Here is a 21,859-nt window from a genome sequence, read left to right as displayed (position 1 = left end):
TAACATTGAAGCACACAGCACGAGTGGATGCGTGATGTGCATCTTAACTTATTAGAACTTGAACATGCCGCAGCATTGTAAGACATTGGTAAGGATAATGTAATAATAATAAAAATTAATATAACGTACGTGAGAAACTTTACAACACAATAGGACACACAACACAACACACACGTCATAAATGTTATTCAAGAAAAGAGCATGGATGTAGCAGACGAAATAATCTACGTGCATCTTGGCAAATGTATAATAATTGACTGAAGTTTAAAAAAAACATTTTTTTACAGTGACATCTACCGGCCATAATATACAGCACAGGCTAGTGAACAGCCTATAATAGGTCAAGACGACGTGCCTCGTCTCTGACTACATTTCCCAGAAAGAAATGCTTCTCCCACCATGCATTGCGTCATGAACACCAGCGCTGTGACGCACACAACACAACACACACCGTTGTTCACTGAGACTCCAACATGGCCTCCGACGCGCCTTCGGGAGCTGACGCTCGCCAGGCCGATTTAGGGTGTGCGATCGCGGCTTTGAATGCATGGAGCCACTCGGAGCTCCAAACCAAACTGGCCGAGTTGGGCGCGCCCACGATGGGTAAGAATGAAGGAAACATGCATTAAAAGCGTTGAAAACAAGGCTTGTGCTTAGCTAAGGGTTGCTGTGCTAATGATGCTAAGTCCTCCGCTACCTTTATGTCGCTTGATCTGTTGTTTTTAGTTGCGTTTTGAACGCAACTAAAAACAATCTTTTAAGTTTCATGAAATTACTGCTGAGCAAGCCATTGTATTCTTTATCTTCCACGAACACAGCAAAATGAATATTGTTCATTGATATTAAAACTAAGGTTCACGTGGCTCCAATTAGTTCTGCTTGTTTTGGTCTGCAGGCCCAAGGGAAGAGTTGATTGACAGACTGAAAGGTTACATGATCCAGGTGAAATGACACAAAATAAAACAGACAATTTGTATGTGTGTGTGTATATATATATATATATATATATATAGTGTGTGAGGTCATGTTGCATTATGTTTGTTTTCCCTGTGTAGACTGGAATCCTGTTGGGAAAACCGAATGATGACAAAGCAGCGGGCCCCCAGGTAGACTTTCCTTAGTGTCATTTGATGATGCATCAATAAGGTGTACACTAACTGGCACATTGTTCCACCACAGATGCCCGGTATCCCGGCCATGCCGCCCGTGATGGGGGGCATGCTGCATGCGTCAATGAGCATGATGCCAGGGGGGCCACCGCCTCCCACCATGCACATGCCGCCCCCTGGCCTGTTGCAAGATGACCAGCTGCAGAGGGCGGCCATTGTGATGCAGCACGAGGAGCATGATGGCCGTCTTTCGGATAATCAAGAGCTTCTGGAGCAGCAGAAGAGGGTGAGAGGACAATTGGAGCTAGCATGGAGCTAACGTGACGACATCATCTGACGTGTTCAAACTTGTTGATTCAGGCCGCTGTGCTTATGGAGCAGGAGCGCCAGCAGGAGATGGTCCACATGCAGCAGGGTCCAGTTGGCAGGGCATTGCCCCCTGTCAGCACGGTTAGAAGTATGTATGACCTTCCTCAAGTAGCACGTCCTTCACGCTCTCACTGCCTGCTTGTGTGTCCCTCAGTGGGGTTGGACCCTCGTGGTCCGCTGCCTCCGGGTGTCAGTATGCTGCCAAGCCAGAGACAGAGAGTGCCTCCCCCCCCTGGGGATGACAACAGGGAGGTGAGCATCCCTGTCACATACAGACCCCGCCCTCACTTTGTTGGCACGCAACTAAGAGTGTGATGTTCCTTTTGAAGGCCTGGCAGAGTGAGGAGATAAGTGTTGGGGGGCCAAAGATCCCTCAGGCCCTGGAGAAGATCCTCCAGCTGAAGGAGATTAGACAGGAGCATCATATTGACCCTGCAGGTTGGTTTACTTCCCCACAAGCTGGGAGGCCTGCTGCTGCTTTTCCGTCAACACAGTCTTGTGTGTGCCACCTTCACGAGCAGAAGAAGCTGGCGGCGCAGACAGAGACTTCAACAGTTCTGCACGTGGAGCGTCTGAGGCGGAAGAAGACGATAGTCGGATGTCCAAGAAGGACGTAAGTTTTTTGTCAGTATATTTGTGTCTTCGCCGCTGTGTAGTATGACAGGAAGTCACTTTCTCCCCAGAAGAACCGGCGACGCAGGAACCGCAAGAAGAAGAGCAAGAACAAGCGTGCTCAGGAGAAGAAGGAGCAGAGCGACGGCGAGAAGGAGGAGGAAGACGAGCCCCAAGTGGAGATAGAGTATGTCACAGAGGAGCCAGAGATCTACGACCCTAACTACATCTTCTTCAAACGCATCTTTGACGCCTTCAAGGTGAGTCCACATGTGATTGTCTGCTGTCACACAAGCTTAATGGCATTTCCTCTGCTTGACAGCTGACTGACGACCTCAAGAAGGACAAGGATAAGGAGCCCGATAAGGCGGAAAAGCAAGAAATGACCGTCCTGAGGAAAAAAGGCTTTGAGTTGGAGAAGAAAGACAGTGACGACAGCGACGAGGTTTGACTTTCTGGTCTTGTCTTTCACAGCCGCAAATCCATTTGTTCCACAATAAAGATGTTTGTCTCTCCTGGACAGGAAGTGCGCCAAGATGTTCCCAAACTGTCCAAGAAGAAATTGAGGAGGATGAACCGTCTCACCGTGGCTGAGCTCAAACAGGTAAGCTCCGCCTTCACCTGCCTGAGTCTTAGCTATTTTATTTGACGACTCCCACGCTCCGCCCGCCCAGCTGGTAGCCCGACCAGACGTGGTGGAGATGCATGACGTGACGGCGCAGGAGCCCAAACTGTTGGTCCACCTCAAGGCCACCCGGAACACAGTGCCGGTTCCTCGCCACTGGTGTTTTAAGCGCAAGTACCTGCAGGGGAAAAGGGGCATCGAAAAACCGCCCTTCCAGCTCCCGGAATTCATCAGGAGGACCGGCATCCAGGAGATGAGAGAGGCCCTGCAAGAGAAGGTAGGCTGTGTGAGAGCGCCCTTGCTGTGTGAGCAGTTCACAAGTGTTGTAAGCAATCTCGTCTGTGCATCTCGCAGGAGGATGCCAAAACCATGAAAACCAAAATGAGAGAGAAAGTTCGTCCCAAGATGGGAAAGATCGACATCGATTACCAAAAACTTCATGATGCCTTCTTCAAGTGGCAGATCAAGCCCAAGCTGACCATTCATGGAGACCTTTACTACGAGGTAACACTCGCCGGCACGCCCCCCTCCCCGCACTGCATGCAAGTTTTCTGAGCGTGTGAGCACATGTGTGTAGGGTAAAGAGTTTGAGACCCGCCTGAAGGAGAAGAAGCCGGGCGACCTTTCCGATGAGCTTCGCATTGCTCTGGGAATGCCAGTCGGACCAGTGAGTACCTGCGGTGTTGCATCACTGTGGGAAAGTTGAACACCTGTCACAGCGCTCACACTTGTCTCCTCTCCCAGAACTCTCATAAGGTCCCGCCCCCTTGGTTGATTGCCATGCAGCGGTACGGCCCCCCTCCGTCCTACCCGAACCTCAAGATCCCTGGACTCAACTCGCCCATCCCAGAGGTAACAACCACCATAATGACTTGCAAAAGCTTCCTTCCTGTTTTCCGATAACAACCCAATTCCACCTCCTCAGAACTGTACCTTCGGCTATCATGCTGGTGGGTGGGGGAAACCCCCCGTAGATGAAATGGGCAAACCGCTCTATGGTGATGTGTTCGGGACCAACTCTTCAGACTTCCAGGTGAGTCGTTGCCGGCCTGCTGTGTGAAGTTTAAAGGTGAGGTGCTGACTCTAAATTAATTAATTGTGCCGACTCTTGCGAGCAGGCCAAAGCGGAGGAGGAGGAGGTTGACCGCACAACGTGGGGTGAGCTGGAGCCATCCGACGAAGAATCATCCGAGGAAGAGGAAGAGGAGGAGGAGAGTGACGAAGAGAAACCAGATGAGACGGGATTCTTCACGCCGGCAGACAGGTAGAGGTTAAACATTATGATGTGGCGTCACAGTGATGATGACACAGTGGTGTCTTTCCAGCGGGCTGATCACGCCAGGAGGCTTCTCGTCCGTCCCCGCAGGCATGGAGACGCCTGAACTCATTGAGCTGAGGAAGAAGAAGATTGAGGAGGCCATGGACGGGTAAGGAGAGGTGCCCTTGTCATTGTAATCATGTCTCTCTCTGACTGTTTTCTTATCCTCGCAGCAACGAGACGCCACAGCTTTTTACCGTCCTTCCAGAGAGACGAACGGGCCCGGTGGGCGCCGCCATGATGGCCTCCACGCACATCTACGACATGTCAGCAGTGAGTAGAGCCTTTCTCCCTTCCATCCATCCTTTTGTAACGCACATGCTTGTTCTGTCCTTCCGTCCATCCTTTTGTAACGCACATGCTTGTTCTGTCTCTAGGCTGTGGTGACCCGTAAGACCATTGGCGGGGGAGAGTCGCATGGTGTGGAGGTGGCGCTGGCGCCGGAAGAGCTGGAGCTGGACCCCATGGCCATGACGCAGAAGTATGAAGAGCACGTGCGCGAGCAGCAAGCGCAGGTGGAGAAGGAGGATTTCAGCGACATGGTGGCCGAGCATGCCGCCAAACAGAAGGTATGCAATAGCGTGGTGGTGGTGGTGGTGGTGATAATAATGATGATGTCGTTGATGTCATCCCCAGCAAAAGAAGAGGAAGGCTCAGCCGCAGGACACACGAGGCGGCGCTAAGAAGTACAAAGAGTTTAAGTTCTAAACAACTGCAAAGAGGAACTTGTTGTTTTACTTTCACAATAAAAGTTTGTTTTTTTAATTTGTGTTTTTCCAGTTTTTGTAAATAAAAGTTGCATCTAATGTTCTGAGACTACTCGTGGGCAGGTTTTTGTCTGACCCAAATACTTACTGGCTGGAGCATGTGGGATTTGGCATCACCTGACTGACGTGTGAGTGTGACAGGTGACCCTAGCTTATGAGGTGACCTTTCTATAATCGCCTAACCTCCTCAGTGAGCTTGGGGGGCTGTTATGCTAGCTAGCATGGCATAGCTAGATAGCATAGTGACAGTTGTGGCTCACTGTGTGACCCTAGTTTATTAGGTGACCTCTTTATAGTCGCCTAACCTCAATGAGCTTGGGGGCTGCCATGCTAGCTAGCATAGCATGGCTGGATAGCGGTAGTGATAGTTGTGGCTCACAACGTGTCACTATGCTAGCTGGTGCCTTACTAGCAATGCTTTTGTCTTAATGTTTGATGACATGTTTTGTCTAATAAAGTGGAACACAAGAGCACACATTTGGCCCGTCCCCTGCGTGTTTATGCGCCCGTGGTTGCGCGTGCACAGACCATACACGGTGGCGCGCACGCCCAGCTGCTGCTACGCGCGCGCTCTCGTCCAGCGCATCGGGGGCGTGCTCTTGAATCGCCAATTTCCGCTTCCTTGTCGCACGAACAGAGGACGCGGTCCCGGGGACGAGCTCGCTATCTGGCGGCCATTACCCCTTTGCTGCTGCAGCAGGGGAAACAACCAGGAAGCGTCCATCCTTTTCGCTTTCGCCGTCGTCAGGATGGAGCGAGGGGGGCTTCCGCGCGCCACAGGCGTCCCCTCACCGCACGGGCAGCTCTCCAAGCCGGTCAGCATCTCTTCGAACCGGCCAGTCCACATGAACCTGTTCGCCACCTGGGAAGTGGACCGCTCTTCGCCCAGCTGTGTGCCCAGGTATTGGGGGGAGTGGGAGGAGTCACGAGCCAGTCATTGTTTTCACGCGTGGGTGTCGATGAGCTCATGGCGGTAGGGGTGTCACCTTTTGTTTACCTGCCAGCTCCTTGTGAGTGGTCATGAACCCTCGATGCTGGAGGCACATGACATGATACATACATGTGTACTTGTACGTATGTTTATATTATACAGTATATGTGTACGTATAAATGTACATGTTTTGCATATGTAGCCTACGTATGTATACGTAGATATGTACATAAATGTATGTATACAGGTATGTACATTGACATTTTGGCAAGTTGATATAGCTCTATGCTCGTTGTCATGGCAATGCAAGCTTTCACCATCGACGTCCAAGATGGCTACCTTCAGGGTGTCTGCACTTCCTATTGCAACATTGAAAGTACTTACTCCCACATGACTGCTGACCACTATGAACCAACAGCACACAGAAAACAGGAAACTCTTAAGGAGTGTTAACCCAAGACCCCCCACCCTCGCAGTAATGCTAATGTTCTAACAGAGGGCTAACACAGCTCACATTACCAACAGAGTGCAAACAGTGCTACTTAAGATGCACATTTTAGCCCTTTTCATGTTATTCTGTTCATCAGGCTGTTCAACTTGACTCTGAAGAAGCTGATTATGCTGAAGGAGCTGGACAAAGACCTCACCTCGGTGGTCATTGCCGTCAAACTGCAGGTGAGAGGTTATAGGTCGCATTTGTGTACATGCGTATCAATGTGTGCGCACTCCTGTGTTCATGTGTGTTTTGGTCAGGGTTCCAAGCGGATCCTTCGCTCCAACGAGATTGTTCTGTCATCGGCTGGCTTGACGGAGACCGACCTTCAGCTCACCTTCTCTTTACAGGTCAACATTCTGCCCTCTTTGGCCGCCTCCTCGCCACAGACCTCATCTTTACAATGGTCCTCCCTCTTTTGTGTGTGTGTGCAGTACCCTCACTTCCTGAAGAGGGATGCCAACAAGCTACAGATCATGCTGCAGCGCCGTAAACGCTACAAGAACCGGACCATCCTGGGCTACAAGACGCTCGCCCTGGGCCTCATCAACATGGCTGAGGTACAGTATGTCCTTGCCAACGCTGGTTTGAACACGTGACCATGTGACTGGACATCTCCTCCACAGGTGATGCAGCACCCCAGCGAGGGCGCTCAGGTTCTGGGCCTGCACAGCCAGCTGAAGGACGCCTCGCTTCCCGTGGCGGAGATGCGTGTGTATTCGCTATCCAGCCAGCCCATAGATCATGAGGGTCCTAAAGCCAAGATGTCAGGTATGGCCTCTGTCATTGTCCTCATGGTCATCATTATCATCTTTGTCCCTATTGGCCCCTTCGTCCTCTTCCGTCCAGATCGATCTCCAGACATGGACAACTACTCTGAGGAGGAAGAAGAGAGCTACTCCTCTGAGCAGGAGGGCAGCGACGACCCAGTCCATGGACAAGTAGGTGGAGCTTCTGTGACTTCATATTGCTGCTGCTTTGCTTTTATTCTCACTGGCACTGCATGCTGGTCTGGAGCTCACTTTGCTCACCTTGCTCAGCTGTTAGTATCTGTTAGCGTCAATTGACGTGTCTCCTCCTGCCCAGTACCTGTACGATGAAGACGAGGAGGTGAGGAAGAAAAAGCCGAGACGAAAGCTGCCATCCAACGCCGCCATCAGCAGGGTAAGAGCCTGTCTTCCAGCTCACACAATGCGGGTGTCCGTTCATACATTACCATCCTGTTGGCTTGCAGCAACCTAACATCAAGCAGAAGTTTGTGGCGCTGCTCAAGAGGTTCAAAGTCACCGATGAGGTACGACACTTACCCTGTGTAAGGAGGTGTGGCCTCCAGTTTACCCATTTCCCCCCGTGTGGCGTCCAGGTGGGCTTCGGTCTAGAGCACGTGTCCAGGGAGCAAATCCAGGAGGTGGAAGAGGACCTGGATGAGCTATACGACAGCCTGGAGATGTTCAACCCGAGCGACAGCGGTCCCGACATGGACGAGACTGATAGCATCCTGAGCACGCCCAAACCCAAACTCAGGTATTGGCTACCTCTGTCTGACACTATGGCTCATATCCACTAGGAAGCATACAGGTAATTTCATGTGTGTCCGTTTAGGCCTTTCTTTGAGGGAATGTCTCAGTCCAGCTCCCAGACGGAGATCGGAAGTCTGAACAGCAAAGGCAGTCTGGGCCGAGACACGTTGAGTCTGGTAAGTCCAGACGGGGGACATTGTTTGTTGGCTGTGCTGTCTGACATGCACTGTCCTGCCAGCAGGGGGAGCCACCTCCTCCAGACAAGATGAAAACGTCTCGCAGCCGTAACCTGGAGGAGGTGTTGTCAGAGAGTGAGCTCCCGGTACAAACTTCCTGCTGAGTCTGCTCGCACATATGCATGTTTGCAGGAGTTTTACTGTGTGTGTGTGTGTGTATGTGTGTCTGTGTACGCACAAACAGGAGGTCGCAGAACAGGAACTGCTCGCCGACTCAGGCCCGTGCATCATGGTGTCTGTTGCTGAGAATACCCGTACGCCAATCAAAAGCAGTAAAAGTGACAGCCAGACAGCACCATCGCCAAGGTAACCAAACAGTCGACATGTTTGTGATTAGATAGCGTTTGTGTGTCCTCATCGCTTTACTGGTGCAGGTTGGATGGAGGCCACACCCCGTCCAGGCAGAAGCGCAGCAGCACCCCGATGAAGGAACGCCAGCTGTCTAAACCTTTGAGTGAGCGCACCAACAGCTCCGACTCTGAGAGGTCACCTGAGCTGACGCATGGCACGCCGGTAAACATGGCCCGCCCGGTTCTGCCTTGCTCGTTAGCATCCCTTTTACACACGTGTGTGTACGTGCATGTGTGCGGGCACGTAGGTCCTGAGGAAGGCCATGTATGACCAGCTCAACCACATCTTGTTGGTTGACTCTGCCCTCCCGGAAAGCCTTATCCTGGTCAATGGCGGAGACTGGCAGGGACAGGTAGGCATGTCCCACTACCATGTCTCCACTCTCCATCTTCACTGACTGCCTGTGTGTGCGTGTGCGTGCAAACACCACAGTACGTGCTGGAGCAGCTGCAGGTGCACAAACAGCCAGTGGTTTGCACGTGCTCGCCAGCTGAGATCCAAGCGGTCCTGTCGGCTGTTCTCACACGCATCCAGAAGTTGTGAGTACTTTTCTTCTTACTGCCTTACCAATTAAGGCATGTTCATCTCTTTTGATTGGCAACTGCAAATCTGCTTCCTGTCTTCACAATAAAAGTGTGTTGGTGTTGTTTGATTGGCAGCTGCAACTGTAATGCGTCCATGCCGCGTGCTGTGAAGGTGGCAGCGGTGGGCAGCCAGAGTTACTTGGGCGCCATCTTGCAGTTCTTTGTCACACAGCTCGCCAACAAGACGTCCGACTGGCTCGGCCACATGCGCTTCCTGGTGGTGCCCTTGGGTAAGCCAGACCGCTGCCATTTGACGAGTCATGCCCGTCACAGCTGATTGCATTCTCTTCTCAGGCTCCCATCCAGTCGCCAAACATCTTGGCGCCCTGGACAACCGCTACAGCTCCTCCTTCCTGGACGGCGCCTGGCGAGACGTCTTCAGCCGCTCTGAACCTCCTGCCACAGGTAACCCCCTGATGAGGATGATGTCATGGGGTGCCATCAGAAGCATCTTTGTGACTTTCGTGCGTTTCAGACCAACTGGACGTGGCAGGACGGATCACTCAGTACATTAACGGCGCCGCAGTCACGCACCAACTTCCCATTGGCGAGGCCATGCTGACGTGCAAACACAGGACGTAAGTAACACGCTCATCTACTGCACACCACTTCCTTTACTCTCAGTAACAGCTGACATCTCTCTGTAGGCGAGAGGAAGACTCCTACCAGAAGTTCATTCCCTTTGTTGGAGTAAGAGTTCGCTCATCTTTTGATGTCAGACCTTTGACAGTTTGACAGATACTTCCTCTTTTCCAGGTGGTCAAAGTGGGCGTGATCGAGTCTGGACCCTCGCTGGCAGGTAAGGGTGCAGAAACACGCCAGTAGGGCCAACTTGGTAACATTGTAACCTCGGTTCCTTTTTCATGGCTGTCAAGGGGACGGAGAGGAGGGAGGCATGTCTTTGAGTTTGGCTGTCCCGTCCACGTCCCCTCCCTCCCACGGCTCCCCCACAGGGATGATCAAAGAAGCGGCCACACCCCCCTCGTCCCCTTCTATGGGCAGTGTCACAGTGCAAGGGTAAGTCCAAACCTGCCATATACAGTATGTGCACATGTCAGGTTAACGGGCTAACATAGTAGCCGGCCTCTCACTTTCAGGAGTCCCGGCATGTCTCATGGCGTTGATGCCATCGGCCTGCAGGTGGACTACTGGCTGGCATCGCTGGCCGAGAAGAGGCGGGAAGGTGAGCGGCGCGACACGGCATGCAAAAACACACTGAAGAGCGCCTTCCGCTCGCTGCAGGTCAGTAGGCTGCCAGCCGGGGGCGGTAGCGAGCCTCATGGCGTTCATGCCAGCACCATGGCCATGACAGTTGTCACCAAGGAGAAGAACAAGAAAGGTGAGCAGCAAGAGATACATTCTTTTGTCTTCTAGAATGTTTTGCTACTGTGGCTTTTGTTGACAGTGCCGACCATCTTCCTGGGAAAGAAGCCCAGAGAGAAGGAAGTGGACTCCAAGAGTCAGGTTATCGAAGGCATAAGTCGCCTCATCTGCTCGGCCAAGCAGCAGCAGACCATCCTGAAAGGTTAGTCTTAGCCACCATCTTGGCTGTCATCTTGACGTACGTCTTGAACGCCATATTCTGATACCACCTTTTGTCTTCTGTTGCCTCCCAGTGTCCATCGACGGTGTCGAGTGGAACGATGTCAAGTTCTTCCAGCTTGCTGCCCAGTGGCCCACTCACGTCAAATACTTTCCTGTTGGACTTTTCGGCTACACCAAGCCTCCCCCTTAAGGGGCGGCTGCATACCTTGCACCCTGGCTTGATCTTTGACGAGGTCTGCCCTGCGCACATCAGACAAATCTGCTGAATTCCCAGAAATGTCACATCACAGTGCCCCCTACAGTTTAAGACTGAAGTACATGTGGTACATGGACGATGACCATTTGTTGTGTGCGTGTGCTTGTGCGTGTGCTACCAGCGCTTGTGTTAGTTTGGCTCATTATGGCTGATGACATCAATCAAAAAGTAGAGGAGGAGCAAGTGAAAATAAAATTCATAATAATGACATGTTAAGTTGAAAACAAATTACATTTAAAATAATGACATCTTAAATTTTTAATTACATTTAAAATAATTACATCTTAAATTTTTAATTACATTTAAAATAATTACATCTTAAATTGAAAATAATGACATTACATTTAAAAAATGATCTTATATTGCCTCTTTTTGCAGGCGGATCCAAGGTCAATGATGAGACAAAGAATGAATTCATGCAAAACAAAAAGAAAAAAAAAGTACATTTGACTATTGCAGTTGTGTGTTGTTCTGGTGCTGGAAGTGATCCACGTTACATCTTAATGTCTTGGTGTTGTCGTGAGCATCACACACTCGAGGCTGTTCGTCTGTGTTACTCGTGCGTGGCGGTGTAAGCCATCGGCTTGTAATTGTGCTGTTGTCATGGAAACAGATTACAACATTGTGACTGACAGACATATGAAGAGATATTTTGCACATGCCATTGTCTTTTCAACATTTTGCCTTTAGCCTCAGTAATAATAATAATGCCTGTACATATGTTACATTGTATTGACATTTTGTAGTACTGCTTTTTCATCGTTACATTTGTCAGTCTCACAGAAGTCAATGAAAAGCTAAAGTGTTGTTTCATTTGTTTTTGTAAATAAATTTGAAAAAAATCACATTTTGTACTTGGATATTTTACTCTGTTCAAAATATATACAAGTGTCAATTCATTATTAATGTCGAACAATTTTAAATACTGAAACTATTTTGTTAATAGTGAGCGCACAATAAAATGCACATCTGTCAAGGTGGGTGGGATTAAGCATCTCATTGGCTAACTCGTTGCATAAGAAGACGCTTCCGACCAATCACGGAGAATTAATCGATTTGAGTAGATAGGTCAGAAATATAATTGGTTTTATTCAAATGCATTACTTTGAAAATACAGAAAGACCAAAAATTAGCAGTAGAAATCGGACAGCCAATCAGAGTTTGATGCGGAAATGACGTATGTACACTTAAAGATGGCGTCTGATTCAAACGGTGAGAGGTTCTTTTCAGCAGTAAGTCTAATCATATCATAAATAATCATTTTAGAAAGCATTTGTGTCGTTTTCGCGTTGAACACCCATAAAGACGTAATGTTTCTTTTTATTGTTGAATTGAGCGCGTAAAGCCAAGGAGAAGATTTGACGCTGTTAGCTTGCTGTTGTTTGTGAGCAGAATCTTTGTTATAGTGTTAAACAACAACTGTATTGTCGACAAACAAACATCCTCTTAATGTGTTTGGTGTTTGATTAAAAAATGATTTGATAAGAGCTTCACCTAAAGAGACTATTGCTGCATGAACATGGCAGGTAGACTTGTGTGGCTGAGTGCTGCCATGCCAACCAAAAAACAACTATGCTTTTCTCCGTCCATCCATTTTCTATTCCGCTTGGCCTCACGAGTGTCGTGGGTATGCTGGAGCCTATCTCAGCTGTCTTTGGGCAAGACGCGGGGTACACCCAAGGCCCATCGCCTGCCAATCGCAGGGCACATACAGATAAACAACAATTCACACTCATATTCACAGCAATTTATAGTTTCCAATTAAACTAGCATGCTTATTTTATGAATGTGGGAGGAAGCCGGACTTCCCGCAGAGAGCCCACGCACGCAATGGGAGAACATCGAAACTCCACACAGAGCTGTTCCAACGGAGATCCGAACCTATGATCTCCTGACTGTGAGGCCGACATTCTAAGTGTGCTTTTCTCTTTTCTACAGGAATAAAGAACAAGCTGACTTCTGACAGTGAACTATGAAGAACAACCCACCGGAGCAAAGGAGACTACCCAGCCTTGGGAGTGGGGTCGGAGCGGAGACTGGGACGACATGCTGGCAGAGGTCGCATCTTCAAATAAAAGTCAATAGAGGACTTAGTCGACATGTGCTAGATGTTTTTCTTACCAGCAGGAACAAGGTGGATACCCCCCCGCAGCCTGGGGGAGACATGAGTGACTGCAGTGATGCTGGAGAAAGAGAGGCGACCAAGGCAGGGCAGATGTCATGTGACAGCCAACTGAGGAGGAGGATCATCCATCAGCTGGAGAAAGAAAAGCTGGAGATGACATCCACACACAACCAGCAGGTCAAAGACAACTAGCATGCCCTTGCCAGCAAGACTAGTCTGTATCATCTGTGTGTGTGTGCTTGTGTGTGTTGTAGCTGTGCTCACTGAAAGCGGAGCTAGCCCGGCTCAGGTCCTCTGTGGAGCAAGGGGAGGCCCAGAGGGCGGAGCTTCAATACCAGCTGGCAGTGAGCAAGAGAGATGCCGAGCGAGCACATCACACCAACGCAACACTCACAGGTACACAAACAAACATACCTTTTTAGTGGATGCAACAAAGCACCGAATAACTGGGTGCGTGTGAAGATCAAGCTGCAGCGCTCCAGCAGACTGTCCAGGAGCTGCACAAGGTTCTGGACATGATTCAGCAGGCCAGAAAGGAGGACCAACATGCTTTGCAGCAGGAAGTGGACGAGCGTGACGCACTGATTGACCGCTTGACTTCAGAGAGTGAACGGCTGCATTGCCTCCTGCAGGTCACATACACTTGCCCTCACGCACGTACAAACACACGCTGTGTGAACGGTTTAACTGTTGTCAATTTTGGTTATAGTGTCAGGAGGAGACGCTGGAGGTTGCAGAGAGGAGGATGATGGTGCTGCAGAAAGAGCAAGAGAAGGAGGTGGAGGTGATTGGAACACGCACATGCACACACACGCGCACACACGCACAGATATTTGACTGCTTTTGCTTGTCTGGAGGCCGCACTTGCAGTGGAGTGCCGAAACCAGCAGGAGGCGGAGTGCAAGCTAGAGCAGCTGCAAGGAGAGTTGAGGGAGGCAAAGAGAGAGAGGAGGGAGCGCACTGAGCATGCTCTGCAGCAGTGAGAGCATCACACATACACGTTATTGACTTGAAGGCACAAATGCTCACGTGTGTGTGGGGGTGTCTAGGTTGCAGACAGAGCACGAGCAGTGCAAGTTTGAGCTAAGCGTCGCCTTGGAAACGGAGAGGAGGACGACCTTTGAACTCACAGCAGTGCTGGAGGAGGAGAAGAGCGCGCACGCCAACACACACCTGCTCTTGGAACAGGTGCCGTACATACACACACATACTCAACTTGAGAAATACAGTCATGGGTAACACATGAAAAATTGTCATGTGTTCAGGCTGTGAAGAGAGAAGTACAGTGTCGGAAGGTCCTGGAAGAAATCAGAGAAGCTCTCCAACAACACATGCGCGCAGGTACAATGATGATATCATTTTTCTAGGCTCCTGTGAAACAGTGTGACCAATCAGAATGAGTGTTTACAGGCTGTGTTTCGCCAAAGGATGATGGGAAACAGAGTCCTTCTGATGACGTAATGCGTCTGCTCAAGTCCATGCTCCGCAGACAGGTGCTAGCTGACCGACAGGTGAGTGCATGAGCGCCGACTGCTTCTTTGTCCATGCTCTGATTGATTACCTGTCTTTGCAGGTTCAGGATCTGCTGTTAGTGTGTGAAAGGCTGCACGAAGAGAAGCAGATGCTTCAAGAGCTGACTGTGGATCAGAAGCGATGCCTCCAAGTAAAACAATCAAAACGGCGTCCTGAGTAGACGCTGCCTGGATAACAACACCGTGCTTTCTTCTGCAGGAGTCTCGACACCTATCACTCAAGCTGCAGGAGGAAGTGACACGTCTGCGAGAGGAGAGCTGTGATTGGTCTACACAGAAAGAGGAGGTGGAGAAGGACAAGGAAGAGATGTCAAAGGTCAGCTTATCAACTTTGACTTTTGCTCCATTGTTTGCTGACACTGCACTTTATATGTGTGTGTGTGTGTGTGTGTGTGTGTGTGTGTGTGTCAGGCCCACATGTCCTTCCTTTACTCTATTCATCAGCGTCTGATGGTGGGTCGCACGCTACTCCTTGAACACCGCAGCATGTCGGATGCTTTCACCTGGGAGGAGCTGTGTGATGTCATCAACCAGCAGGTGGAGCAGCTGACCTCCAACCGACAGGAGGCCAATAACAAGGTGCGGCCGTCACAATGTTATTGTAGCCCATTGAGGCTGTCATTTTGATGTTGGCCCTTGCCGACCATGCAGGTGGCCCATCTGCAGAGCGTGTGCGAGGAGATGAGCGCCTGCATGCAGGACCTGCAGCGGAATCATGAGTGTGTGTTAGCACGCATGGAGGAGAGCGTGAGGATGCGGGAGGAGGCCAGGAATAGCCGACATGCCCACGAGCTACAGGTAACAATGCTAATCCTGACAGACTTTTAACAGCTTTACTACTTTCTTGTTATAATTTCTTTTAACCACTTTTACGGTGCCCACTATTTGCTACCAAGGTGTGTTACATGTCCCTGAAAAGCTTAGTTTATTGGGATTTAAATGATATACCATTTGAGGATACAATCATAACTACAGGCTCGGTAAGCTCTAATGTTAGTCCTGTCGCAAACATAAACATTAATGCAACTCACCTTGGAAGCCTCACAGTGCTCCAACAGCAGATCTGTACATGACACACTGACATTAATCAGTGAATGGCCAATTAAATTGTGAAACTTTTCGAAAATTATGTGTAAAATACTTGTAGTATCACAGTCAAAGTTGAAATGGGATTAGTTAAGGACTCAAGCTATCGCCACATTGTGTTTTCCAGTCCATACCTCCAAACTATGTAGTTATTTTAAAGGCACATGTTTATGAAAAAAATATATGCACACCTAAAAAAGACTTAAGACATATTTTCCCTGTTACAGATTCCAAGAGTCCAAAGCAATGCCTCTAGTCGCTAGGTTTCCAAAGTGATGTACACATACCTCCAGGGGTAAAAATTGAAAACAAGCCTTGCTGCATTGCCACAAATTACAGTACACATAAAGGCCATCCTCTACCCTCTAGTGGTAAAGCAAACGCATTACACGGCAAGTCTCCTTCCTCGCATAGACCTGAATCTTGATGATAGACGGACACCTGTAGCTGTCTGTCACTCATTCCGTCGTGCTGCTAACTACTGAAAATGGATACATTGTTGTACTGATGGACTTACTCGGCCACGGTGTGTCATATGTACAAAGGTTCTGTGGGACAACTCAATGAAACCTTCACTGTTGCGCAGACATTTACAAACCAGTATTCTTGTAAGTGTTTTATTCAAACATGACACCTGTATGTAATGACAAATGACCACACCGAGTGGTGATGTGCTTTCTAAATAAAAAATAAATCAATAAATAAAGTACAATTAAAATGTTTGCAGTGACATAAAACACAAATGGCTCTCCTTTGTTTTTGTGAAAGTAGTTTTAATAGTGCTGCTAGTTGGATACATCTGTGCTATCATAACTCCTGAATTTATACTCTTTATTCAGGGCTGCCCTTTGTCACCGATTCTGTTAATCACTTTTACTATGGACAGAATTTCTAGGCGCAGCCAGAACGTGGAGGGGTTCCGGTTTGGTGGCTGCAGGATTGGGTCTCTGCTTTTTGCAGGTGATGTGGTTCTGCTGGCTTCATTGAGCCGTGAACTACAACTCTCAATGGATCGGTTGACAGCTGAGTGTGAAGCAGCCGGGATGAGAATCAGCACATCCAAGTCCGAGTCTATAGTTCTCAATCGGAAAAGGGTGGAGTGCCATCTCGGGGTCGGGAATGAGATCCTGGCCCAAGTGGAGGAATTTAAGTACCTCGGTGTCTTGTTCACGAGTGAGGGACTGATGGAACGCGAGATCAACAGGTAGATCGGCGCAGCGTCTGCAGTAATGCGGCCACTGTGCTGGACTGTCGTGGTAAAGAGAGAGATGAGCGAGAAGGCAAAGCTCTCAATTTACCAGTCGATCTATGTTCCGACCCTCACCATGACCCAAAGCTCATGACCGAAAGAACTTTATCGCGGATACAAGTGGCTGAGTTTCCTCCGTATGGTGACTGGACTCACCCTAAGACATAGGGTGAGGAACTCGGTCATTCGGGAGGGGCTCAGAGCAAAGCCACTGCTCCCTCACATCAAGAAGAGCCATTTGAGGTCCGGTTAGTCCAGTTGCCTCCCAGACGCCTCCCTGGTGAGGTGTTCCGGACATGCCCAGCCGGGAGAAGGCCTCAAGGCAGACCTAGGACACGACTGAGGGATTATGTCTGGGAACCCTTTGGTGTCCACCCAGTGGAACTGGAAGACGTGGCCAGAGACCGGGATTTCTGGACTTCCCAACTGAGACTGCTGCCACTGCGACCCGGAACCGGATAAGCGGAAAAAAATGGATGGGATGGATGATTATATAATATAATAATTATTGAGGTGAAAAAATAGTTCAGAGTAAAATGTTTAATTGTGTGCTTACAGACACTGTTTTGTGTTTTTTTTAATTTATTTTTTTATGTGTGCAGGGATAGGGGGTACATGGTTTCAGGTAAAATGTCTGAATGGGTACGGGACTGTGAAAATCCTTGGATTCCTTGCAAGTGGATTGCAAATGGTTACATTTACTTTGGGTACAACTTTTCTAGGTGCCCTGGAATTACAGTAGATGTGTTTGTTGTTGTGCATATGGTTGATATTGTGAATTATTAGAATTGTATTACCTCCTGTTTCTCTCTCAGGTGAATCGCTCAGAGTGCCGGTCTCTTCGGGATCGAGTCGACTCTTTGACCTCTGACCTGTTACGTCTCCACGACTACCTCTCGCGGAGCCGTAAGAAGTCATCCTCCTTCCTGTCGGCGTGCGCGCTCCTAGCTGGCATGACGGTGCACACTGAGCTTCGCCTGCGCAGCCTCAGCGAGCAGAAGCGTCTTCTGGTCACGCGTTTGGCCGCGAGGGAGGAGCTGGAGGAGGAGCTGAGGCGGCTGGCCGGTGCACTAGGAGGAGATGAGGAGGAAGGAGGAGGGCAGAGAAGTCAAGCGAGGAGACGTTGGAGGAAGTACGTCTGCGTGCTGTCGGCGGTGAGGCGGTGGCGTGACATTGCCAAGAGGAGCCCGGTGTTGTTTTGGCTGGACAGAGCAGGCTGTGGGCCAGCAGTGTGTGTCTCTACGGCAACTCTGATGGGACAAGATGGAGGCAGTAGGTGAAGTTTCCATGGCAGAAGAAGCACATGAATGCCAGTGATGTTGAGATGATGAATGTGTGATGCAGATGAAGAGGATGTTGTCTCTGATGGAGGTCGTGATGCTGCGTGTGTTCGCTGGCTTCGCTCCAAATCTCTCTCCTCCGCCATCTTGTCCTGCATGGCAGACCTGCAGGGTGCACTAGCAAGCACTCCTCCAGCTGTGATGCCAGCGGCTCGGTCTGGGCTGTCCCGCCTCCTGGATCAACTTGTCAAGCAACCAGCATCTGGCCCTGAGATCCTGGACCAGATGAAACTGAGCAGACAGAGTCGGCCCCTGAGCAGCTTGAAGGTCTTGTCATTTCAATCAAACCACAATATCCCAACCTTTAACCTCAACCTGCTTCCTCCCACTAGACCCTGGTGTCAGGCCTCCAACAGTACTTCCTGCTCTTCAGCCAACGGCTCCACTCGGCCGAAGTGGAGAGGCGGAGCCTGAGGCTTCAGGTGGCCCAACTGAGGAGGGTAGAGCAACGAGAGGGCGACACCTGCAGGACGGTGCGAACACAAACACACATGCACACGCACACACACGCAGGCTGGTCTCAGCATGTGTGTGTGTGTTTGTGTATATGCACAGGTCCCAGCACATCACTTCCACAGTGTGTGCACGGAACTCCGCCAAGCGCTCAGCAGAGAACAGGAAGCTCACAACCTCGTTCAGGAGCAGTCGATGCAGCTTGATGCTCTGCGGCTACAAGTCAACACGCACACTGCCGAGCAGGCCGACAGCCACCATGCGCTCAGCCAAATGGCGGAGGTACACACACACACACACACACACAGTCATGTGCAGCTGATTGCTTATACGTCCTCATTGGTATGGTGCAGACACTGGCAGGGGCTCGGCGGTGCCTGAGAGGAAAGGAGCGCTCGCTGAGGGTCCTGGCTAGACGCCTGTCACGGGCTCAGAAGGAGAGGTACAGCCTGCGAGGGTGTCTGCGACGTGCTGATGAGCAGCTTCAGGATGCCAACAGGTAGCGTACACCTTGTTCCTCTGTGCCATGCTGTCCTTTACTTCTTGTGTCATTGCGCAGGCCCCAGGACCATGTGATCAGCTATGAAAATGTGGCAGAGCAGCGCTACAAGGAGGTGAACACACTCACCAGCAAAGCGCCCTTCTCTCTTCCGTTCATCCTTCCTTCATTGACATGCTTGAATCTTCTGGTCAGCTGACAGGCAGTCTCATCCAATCACTTCCTTTGCTGTCAGCTGAGCCCTGTCCACTGGCCTTACCCGTCCATCACGTGGCAACATCTGGAGCAGAGAGCATCATGGGAAAATGCCAGGTGAGATCCTCCCTCCTTACTGTTTTAGCCCCTCCTCTCACATCTCATGACTTCCCTGTGGACCACCGCAGGAAAGGATCTCCTGATCGACCTTAATCTTGGAGCAAAGTGGGAGGAGTTGAAATCAACTTGTGTTTTCTTCCAGGTGTCTGATGTTCAAACCCTGCCCGCCCCTTCACCACCTGTCTCCAAAGGAGAGGAAATGTGTGACGAGAGCTAAGGTGAACAAAAGTGAACGCCTAGAAGACCCCGGGAAGTCCCAGTGTGTTCTTCTTGTAGTTCTTTGTAGCACTTTGAGCACACTCGCACAACAAAAGTGACGCATCAGCACGCCCTATAGCGAGCGTGTCCCTCCTAGCATCCTCAGGAGACCATGCCCCCAGGCTGTGTGTGTGCACGTGTGTGTGCGTGACTTAAGATGCTGACGCGCACACACTGTAAATACTGTAGAACGTCTCTTTTGTCTTGATGGCTGCTCATCTGAACATAAGGGGATCAATGAACTTAAAAGGACAAACAACCCATCATATTTTATTTCATATTTTTGGCGTTTCTTGTGACAAAGTTTGACGTGTGTGTGTGCGTGTGGACACCAAGTTAAAAAAGTGCCAACGTGTACATAAAACCGGCATGAGCGCTGACGTTGGTGTTCCCATTGAGGTTCTGTCACAGATGTTGTCGTAGCAGATTAAGTTAAATTGAGTTCCCACTCATAAAAACATCTCTTTCCTAATCCCCAAACAACCATGAAAATATCAAATAAATGGATTTTTAGCAGCAAAATGTCACCAATGGCCTTCATTGCCACTGAGGCCGTGTGTGTGTGTGTGTGTGTGTGTGTGTGTGTGTGTACTGGCTCAGAGGCATCAAACACACACACTCTTGCAATAAAAGGAATGACTTATGAGGCATGAGGAAGCTGTCCTACTTGTACCTGACAGAGACACACGGCTGCGCCGCCAACTTGGACCCGTTACAAAGAGCGACACAGGGGTGGAGCATGACATACTTCCACGGTGGCGATGGGAGGCGTGCATGGTGGAGTTTGTGTGTGTGTGTGTGGGTGGGTGGGTGGTAATGTAACTGATGGCAGTGGCGACATTAATGTAGTGACAAATGACAGAAAAATGGCCGACGGGGAAAAGAAGACTGTTCCTTTTTGTTTCTTCAGGAGCTCATCCTGAAGTCTTTAGGAAGGTCAAATTTTATGTCCTCATTTTATTCCTCCCCTTTTGATTACCTGTCGACCAAAGGAACTCTGCTGGGTCGTGACCAGTCCGGATTGTCGGATGCTGGTCCTGACCGCCGTCGTTGAGTGAAGAAGCAATGCGACCTGGTTCTTGAACAAACACAGGAACAGAAACTTGGGGTGGAACCAGCGCCAAGGTTTCAGAAATCCCCCCCCCCTCACCCACCGGGGCTTTTGGCGGGAAAGTGTGTCAGCCAGAGGAGCATTGATGCTGATGCTGATGATGCTCACCTTCTTCAGGAATGAAGCATCTAGAGTTCCAGCCCATTCGGTAACCTCATATGGGCGTTGATGCTGGTGTTCCTAATAAAGTGGTTCAGAAAGCGTGTCACGTGATGGGTCACTGAGCATGTTTCCTGCATGACCTTTGACATCTCGACGGCAGCAGGAACGTGGGTGGTGGAGGGAGCCGTGTTCCTCCAGCCAATCCCGTCTGCCAGAGAAGCTTGCGGGGGCGGAGCTAAGCAGCGTGAAGAAAAAGAAAAGGTGCGAGCGGCGCGGAGATGAATGAGAAAAGAAGGAGACGAGCACTGATGTTCATGCAGGAAGTAACTTGTACACCAATCAGCAGTATGATGGCGCCGTTTGCTCAAGAGGCTTCCCGGACGACCTTTAACCTCTCTGTGTGTGCGGTGCCGAGCTGTGGTTGTCCTCGCTACAAAGTAGGAAATGTTGATGTGACGTCATGTGACTGTGGACACAGCTGGTTGACACACGGTAAGACTGCACGACCTTTGACCTTGACTGGATGTACCAAGTTTTTACGAAAACCCCACCACCTCCTCCTGCAGCCATACGGAAGCTCTGCCCCCTCACTCCCTCCAGCAGTGGCCCCGTGGAGGCAGTCCTTCCTGGACCAGTTTTGGACCTGAGCTCCCTGGTCCTGTATGGCGCTCAGGCACTTCCTGTGCGACTGAAGATCCTGTTGGACCGACTTTACAGTGTGCTGACACCACAGCAGGTACACACTCATCATCAGTGTCACCTAGCCTTTATTTTGAAGGAGCTGTCACTTCCTGTCGTCTGCAGGTGGCTCACATCCTGCGCTCATTGGGCTGGACTTTGGCTGATTACGTCCGCGGGTACAAGCTGCAGGTAAACACACGCCCACCATGGCCATCCTGTTGTCTGTTCAGAACCACTCCAGAACTTTCTGTATCAACAGCAAGCCGACGGGAAGGCACTGGAGCGTTGGGCGATGGTGAGCCCAGAAGAGGAGACGCTCCTCCTCAAAGAGTTCCTCCGCTTTGGCGAGACGCGACCCGTCGTTGAGTTCATGGCAGCTGTCCATCACCCCT

The 21,859-nt window shown here is 50.1% G+C and overlaps 3 protein-coding genes across 8 annotated transcripts; all 3 read left to right on the top strand.

The window, feature by feature from the left end:
- The first annotated feature begins 427 nt into the window (after positions 1 to 427).
- sf3b2 (splicing factor 3b, subunit 2) lies at positions 428 to 4,849 on the top strand. 3 transcript variants are annotated; one of them, XM_054800226.1, is made up of 21 exons: positions 434 to 603; positions 896 to 942; positions 1,056 to 1,106; positions 1,180 to 1,395; positions 1,470 to 1,566; positions 1,633 to 1,730; positions 1,808 to 1,916; positions 2,000 to 2,091; positions 2,162 to 2,350; positions 2,413 to 2,535; positions 2,614 to 2,694; positions 2,765 to 2,992; positions 3,070 to 3,219; positions 3,293 to 3,382; positions 3,460 to 3,567; positions 3,641 to 3,748; positions 3,834 to 3,979; positions 4,041 to 4,142; positions 4,207 to 4,306; positions 4,411 to 4,602; positions 4,670 to 4,849. In XM_054800226.1, exons 1-21 carry the CDS (start codon positions 474 to 476, stop codon positions 4,739 to 4,741), a joined length of 2,529 nt encoding a protein of 842 aa, XP_054656201.1. In that variant the 5' UTR covers positions 434 to 473; the 3' UTR covers positions 4,742 to 4,849. The 3 variants fall into 3 exon arrangements, with proteins under 3 accessions (XP_054656200.1, XP_054656199.1, XP_054656201.1); XM_054800225.1 differs by having other exon boundaries at positions 428 to 603; positions 1,470 to 1,730; positions 2,165 to 2,350; XM_054800224.1 differs by having other exon boundaries at positions 431 to 603; positions 1,470 to 1,730.
- A 539-nt stretch (positions 4,850 to 5,388) lies between these two features.
- LOC129195098 (phosphofurin acidic cluster sorting protein 1-like) lies at positions 5,389 to 11,539 on the top strand. Of its 2 annotated transcripts, none has more exons than XM_054800831.1 (24): positions 5,389 to 5,701; positions 6,319 to 6,406; positions 6,485 to 6,574; positions 6,659 to 6,784; positions 6,851 to 6,995; positions 7,074 to 7,165; positions 7,311 to 7,388; positions 7,459 to 7,518; positions 7,588 to 7,748; positions 7,827 to 7,920; positions 7,986 to 8,066; positions 8,165 to 8,286; positions 8,355 to 8,493; positions 8,579 to 8,683; positions 8,764 to 8,870; positions 8,991 to 9,145; positions 9,210 to 9,320; positions 9,391 to 9,493; positions 9,563 to 9,605; positions 9,672 to 9,714; positions 9,791 to 9,932; positions 10,013 to 10,254; positions 10,321 to 10,440; positions 10,532 to 11,539. In XM_054800831.1, the coding sequence occupies exons 1-24, from the start codon at positions 5,550 to 5,552 to the stop codon at positions 10,648 to 10,650; spliced, it is 2,718 nt and encodes a 905-aa protein (XP_054656806.1). In that variant the 5' UTR covers positions 5,389 to 5,549; the 3' UTR covers positions 10,651 to 11,539. The 2 variants fall into 2 exon arrangements, with proteins under 2 accessions (XP_054656806.1, XP_054656805.1); XM_054800830.1 differs by having other exon boundaries at positions 5,390 to 5,701; positions 7,983 to 8,066.
- A 291-nt stretch (positions 11,540 to 11,830) lies between these two features.
- LOC129168387 (coiled-coil domain-containing protein 171-like) lies at positions 11,831 to 20,349 on the top strand. 3 transcript variants are annotated; one of them, XM_054753608.1, is made up of 22 exons: positions 11,831 to 11,928; positions 12,655 to 12,774; positions 12,844 to 13,018; positions 13,096 to 13,237; positions 13,304 to 13,473; positions 13,551 to 13,625; positions 13,699 to 13,820; positions 13,891 to 14,029; positions 14,107 to 14,182; positions 14,252 to 14,352; positions 14,415 to 14,504; positions 14,573 to 14,689; positions 14,818 to 14,952; positions 15,025 to 15,171; positions 17,524 to 17,980; positions 18,053 to 18,315; positions 18,381 to 18,521; positions 18,604 to 18,783; positions 18,855 to 19,000; positions 19,061 to 19,115; positions 19,196 to 19,312; positions 19,458 to 20,349. In XM_054753608.1, the coding sequence occupies exons 2-22, from the start codon at positions 12,689 to 12,691 to the stop codon at positions 19,530 to 19,532; spliced, it is 3,009 nt and encodes a 1,002-aa protein (XP_054609583.1). In that variant the 5' UTR covers positions 11,831 to 11,928; positions 12,655 to 12,688; the 3' UTR covers positions 19,533 to 20,349. The 3 variants fall into 3 exon arrangements, with proteins under 3 accessions (XP_054609583.1, XP_054609581.1, XP_054609582.1); XM_054753606.1 differs by having other exon boundaries at positions 11,832 to 11,928; positions 14,785 to 14,952; XM_054753607.1 differs by having other exon boundaries at positions 11,915 to 11,948; positions 14,785 to 14,952.
- Positions 20,350 to 21,859: the final 1,510 nt, after the last annotated feature.

Source organism: Dunckerocampus dactyliophorus, chromosome 15 (genome assembly GCF_027744805.1).
Source record: "Dunckerocampus dactyliophorus isolate RoL2022-P2 chromosome 15, RoL_Ddac_1.1, whole genome shotgun sequence".
Lineage (NCBI taxonomy): Eukaryota > Metazoa > Chordata > Actinopteri > Syngnathiformes > Syngnathidae > Dunckerocampus > Dunckerocampus dactyliophorus.
Note: the sequence above shows the minus strand (reverse complement) of the source record. Positions and strands in the feature narration are given on the sequence as shown.

Bases quoted from the DNA above. Each gene is read 5' to 3' on its own strand.
- LOC129168387 (XM_054753606.1), top strand. From the start codon at position 12,689: ATGAAGAACAACCCACCGGAGCAAAGGAGACTACCCAGCCTTGGGAGT. The intron at 14,183-14,251 runs GTACAATGATGA...GAGTGTTTACAG, and splicing joins CCAACAACACATGCGCGCAG to GCTGTGTTTCGCCAAAGGAT. The intron at 18,784-18,854 runs GTACACACACAC...GGTATGGTGCAG, and splicing joins CGCTCAGCCAAATGGCGGAG to ACACTGGCAGGGGCTCGGCG.
- sf3b2 (XM_054800224.1), top strand. From the start codon at position 474: ATGGCCTCCGACGCGCCTTCGGGAGCTGACGCTCGCCAGGCCGATTTA. The intron at 3,980-4,040 runs GTAGAGGTTAAA...GTGTCTTTCCAG, and splicing joins TTCTTCACGCCGGCAGACAG to CGGGCTGATCACGCCAGGAG. The intron at 4,603-4,669 runs GTATGCAATAGC...TGTCATCCCCAG, and splicing joins AGCATGCCGCCAAACAGAAG to CAAAAGAAGAGGAAGGCTCA.
- LOC129195098 (XM_054800830.1), top strand. From the start codon at position 5,550: ATGGAGCGAGGGGGGCTTCCGCGCGCCACAGGCGTCCCCTCACCGCAC. The intron at 6,785-6,850 runs GTACAGTATGTC...TCTCCTCCACAG, and splicing joins GCCTCATCAACATGGCTGAG to GTGATGCAGCACCCCAGCGA. The intron at 9,715-9,790 runs GTAAGGGTGCAG...ATGGCTGTCAAG, and splicing joins GTCTGGACCCTCGCTGGCAG to GGGACGGAGAGGAGGGAGGC.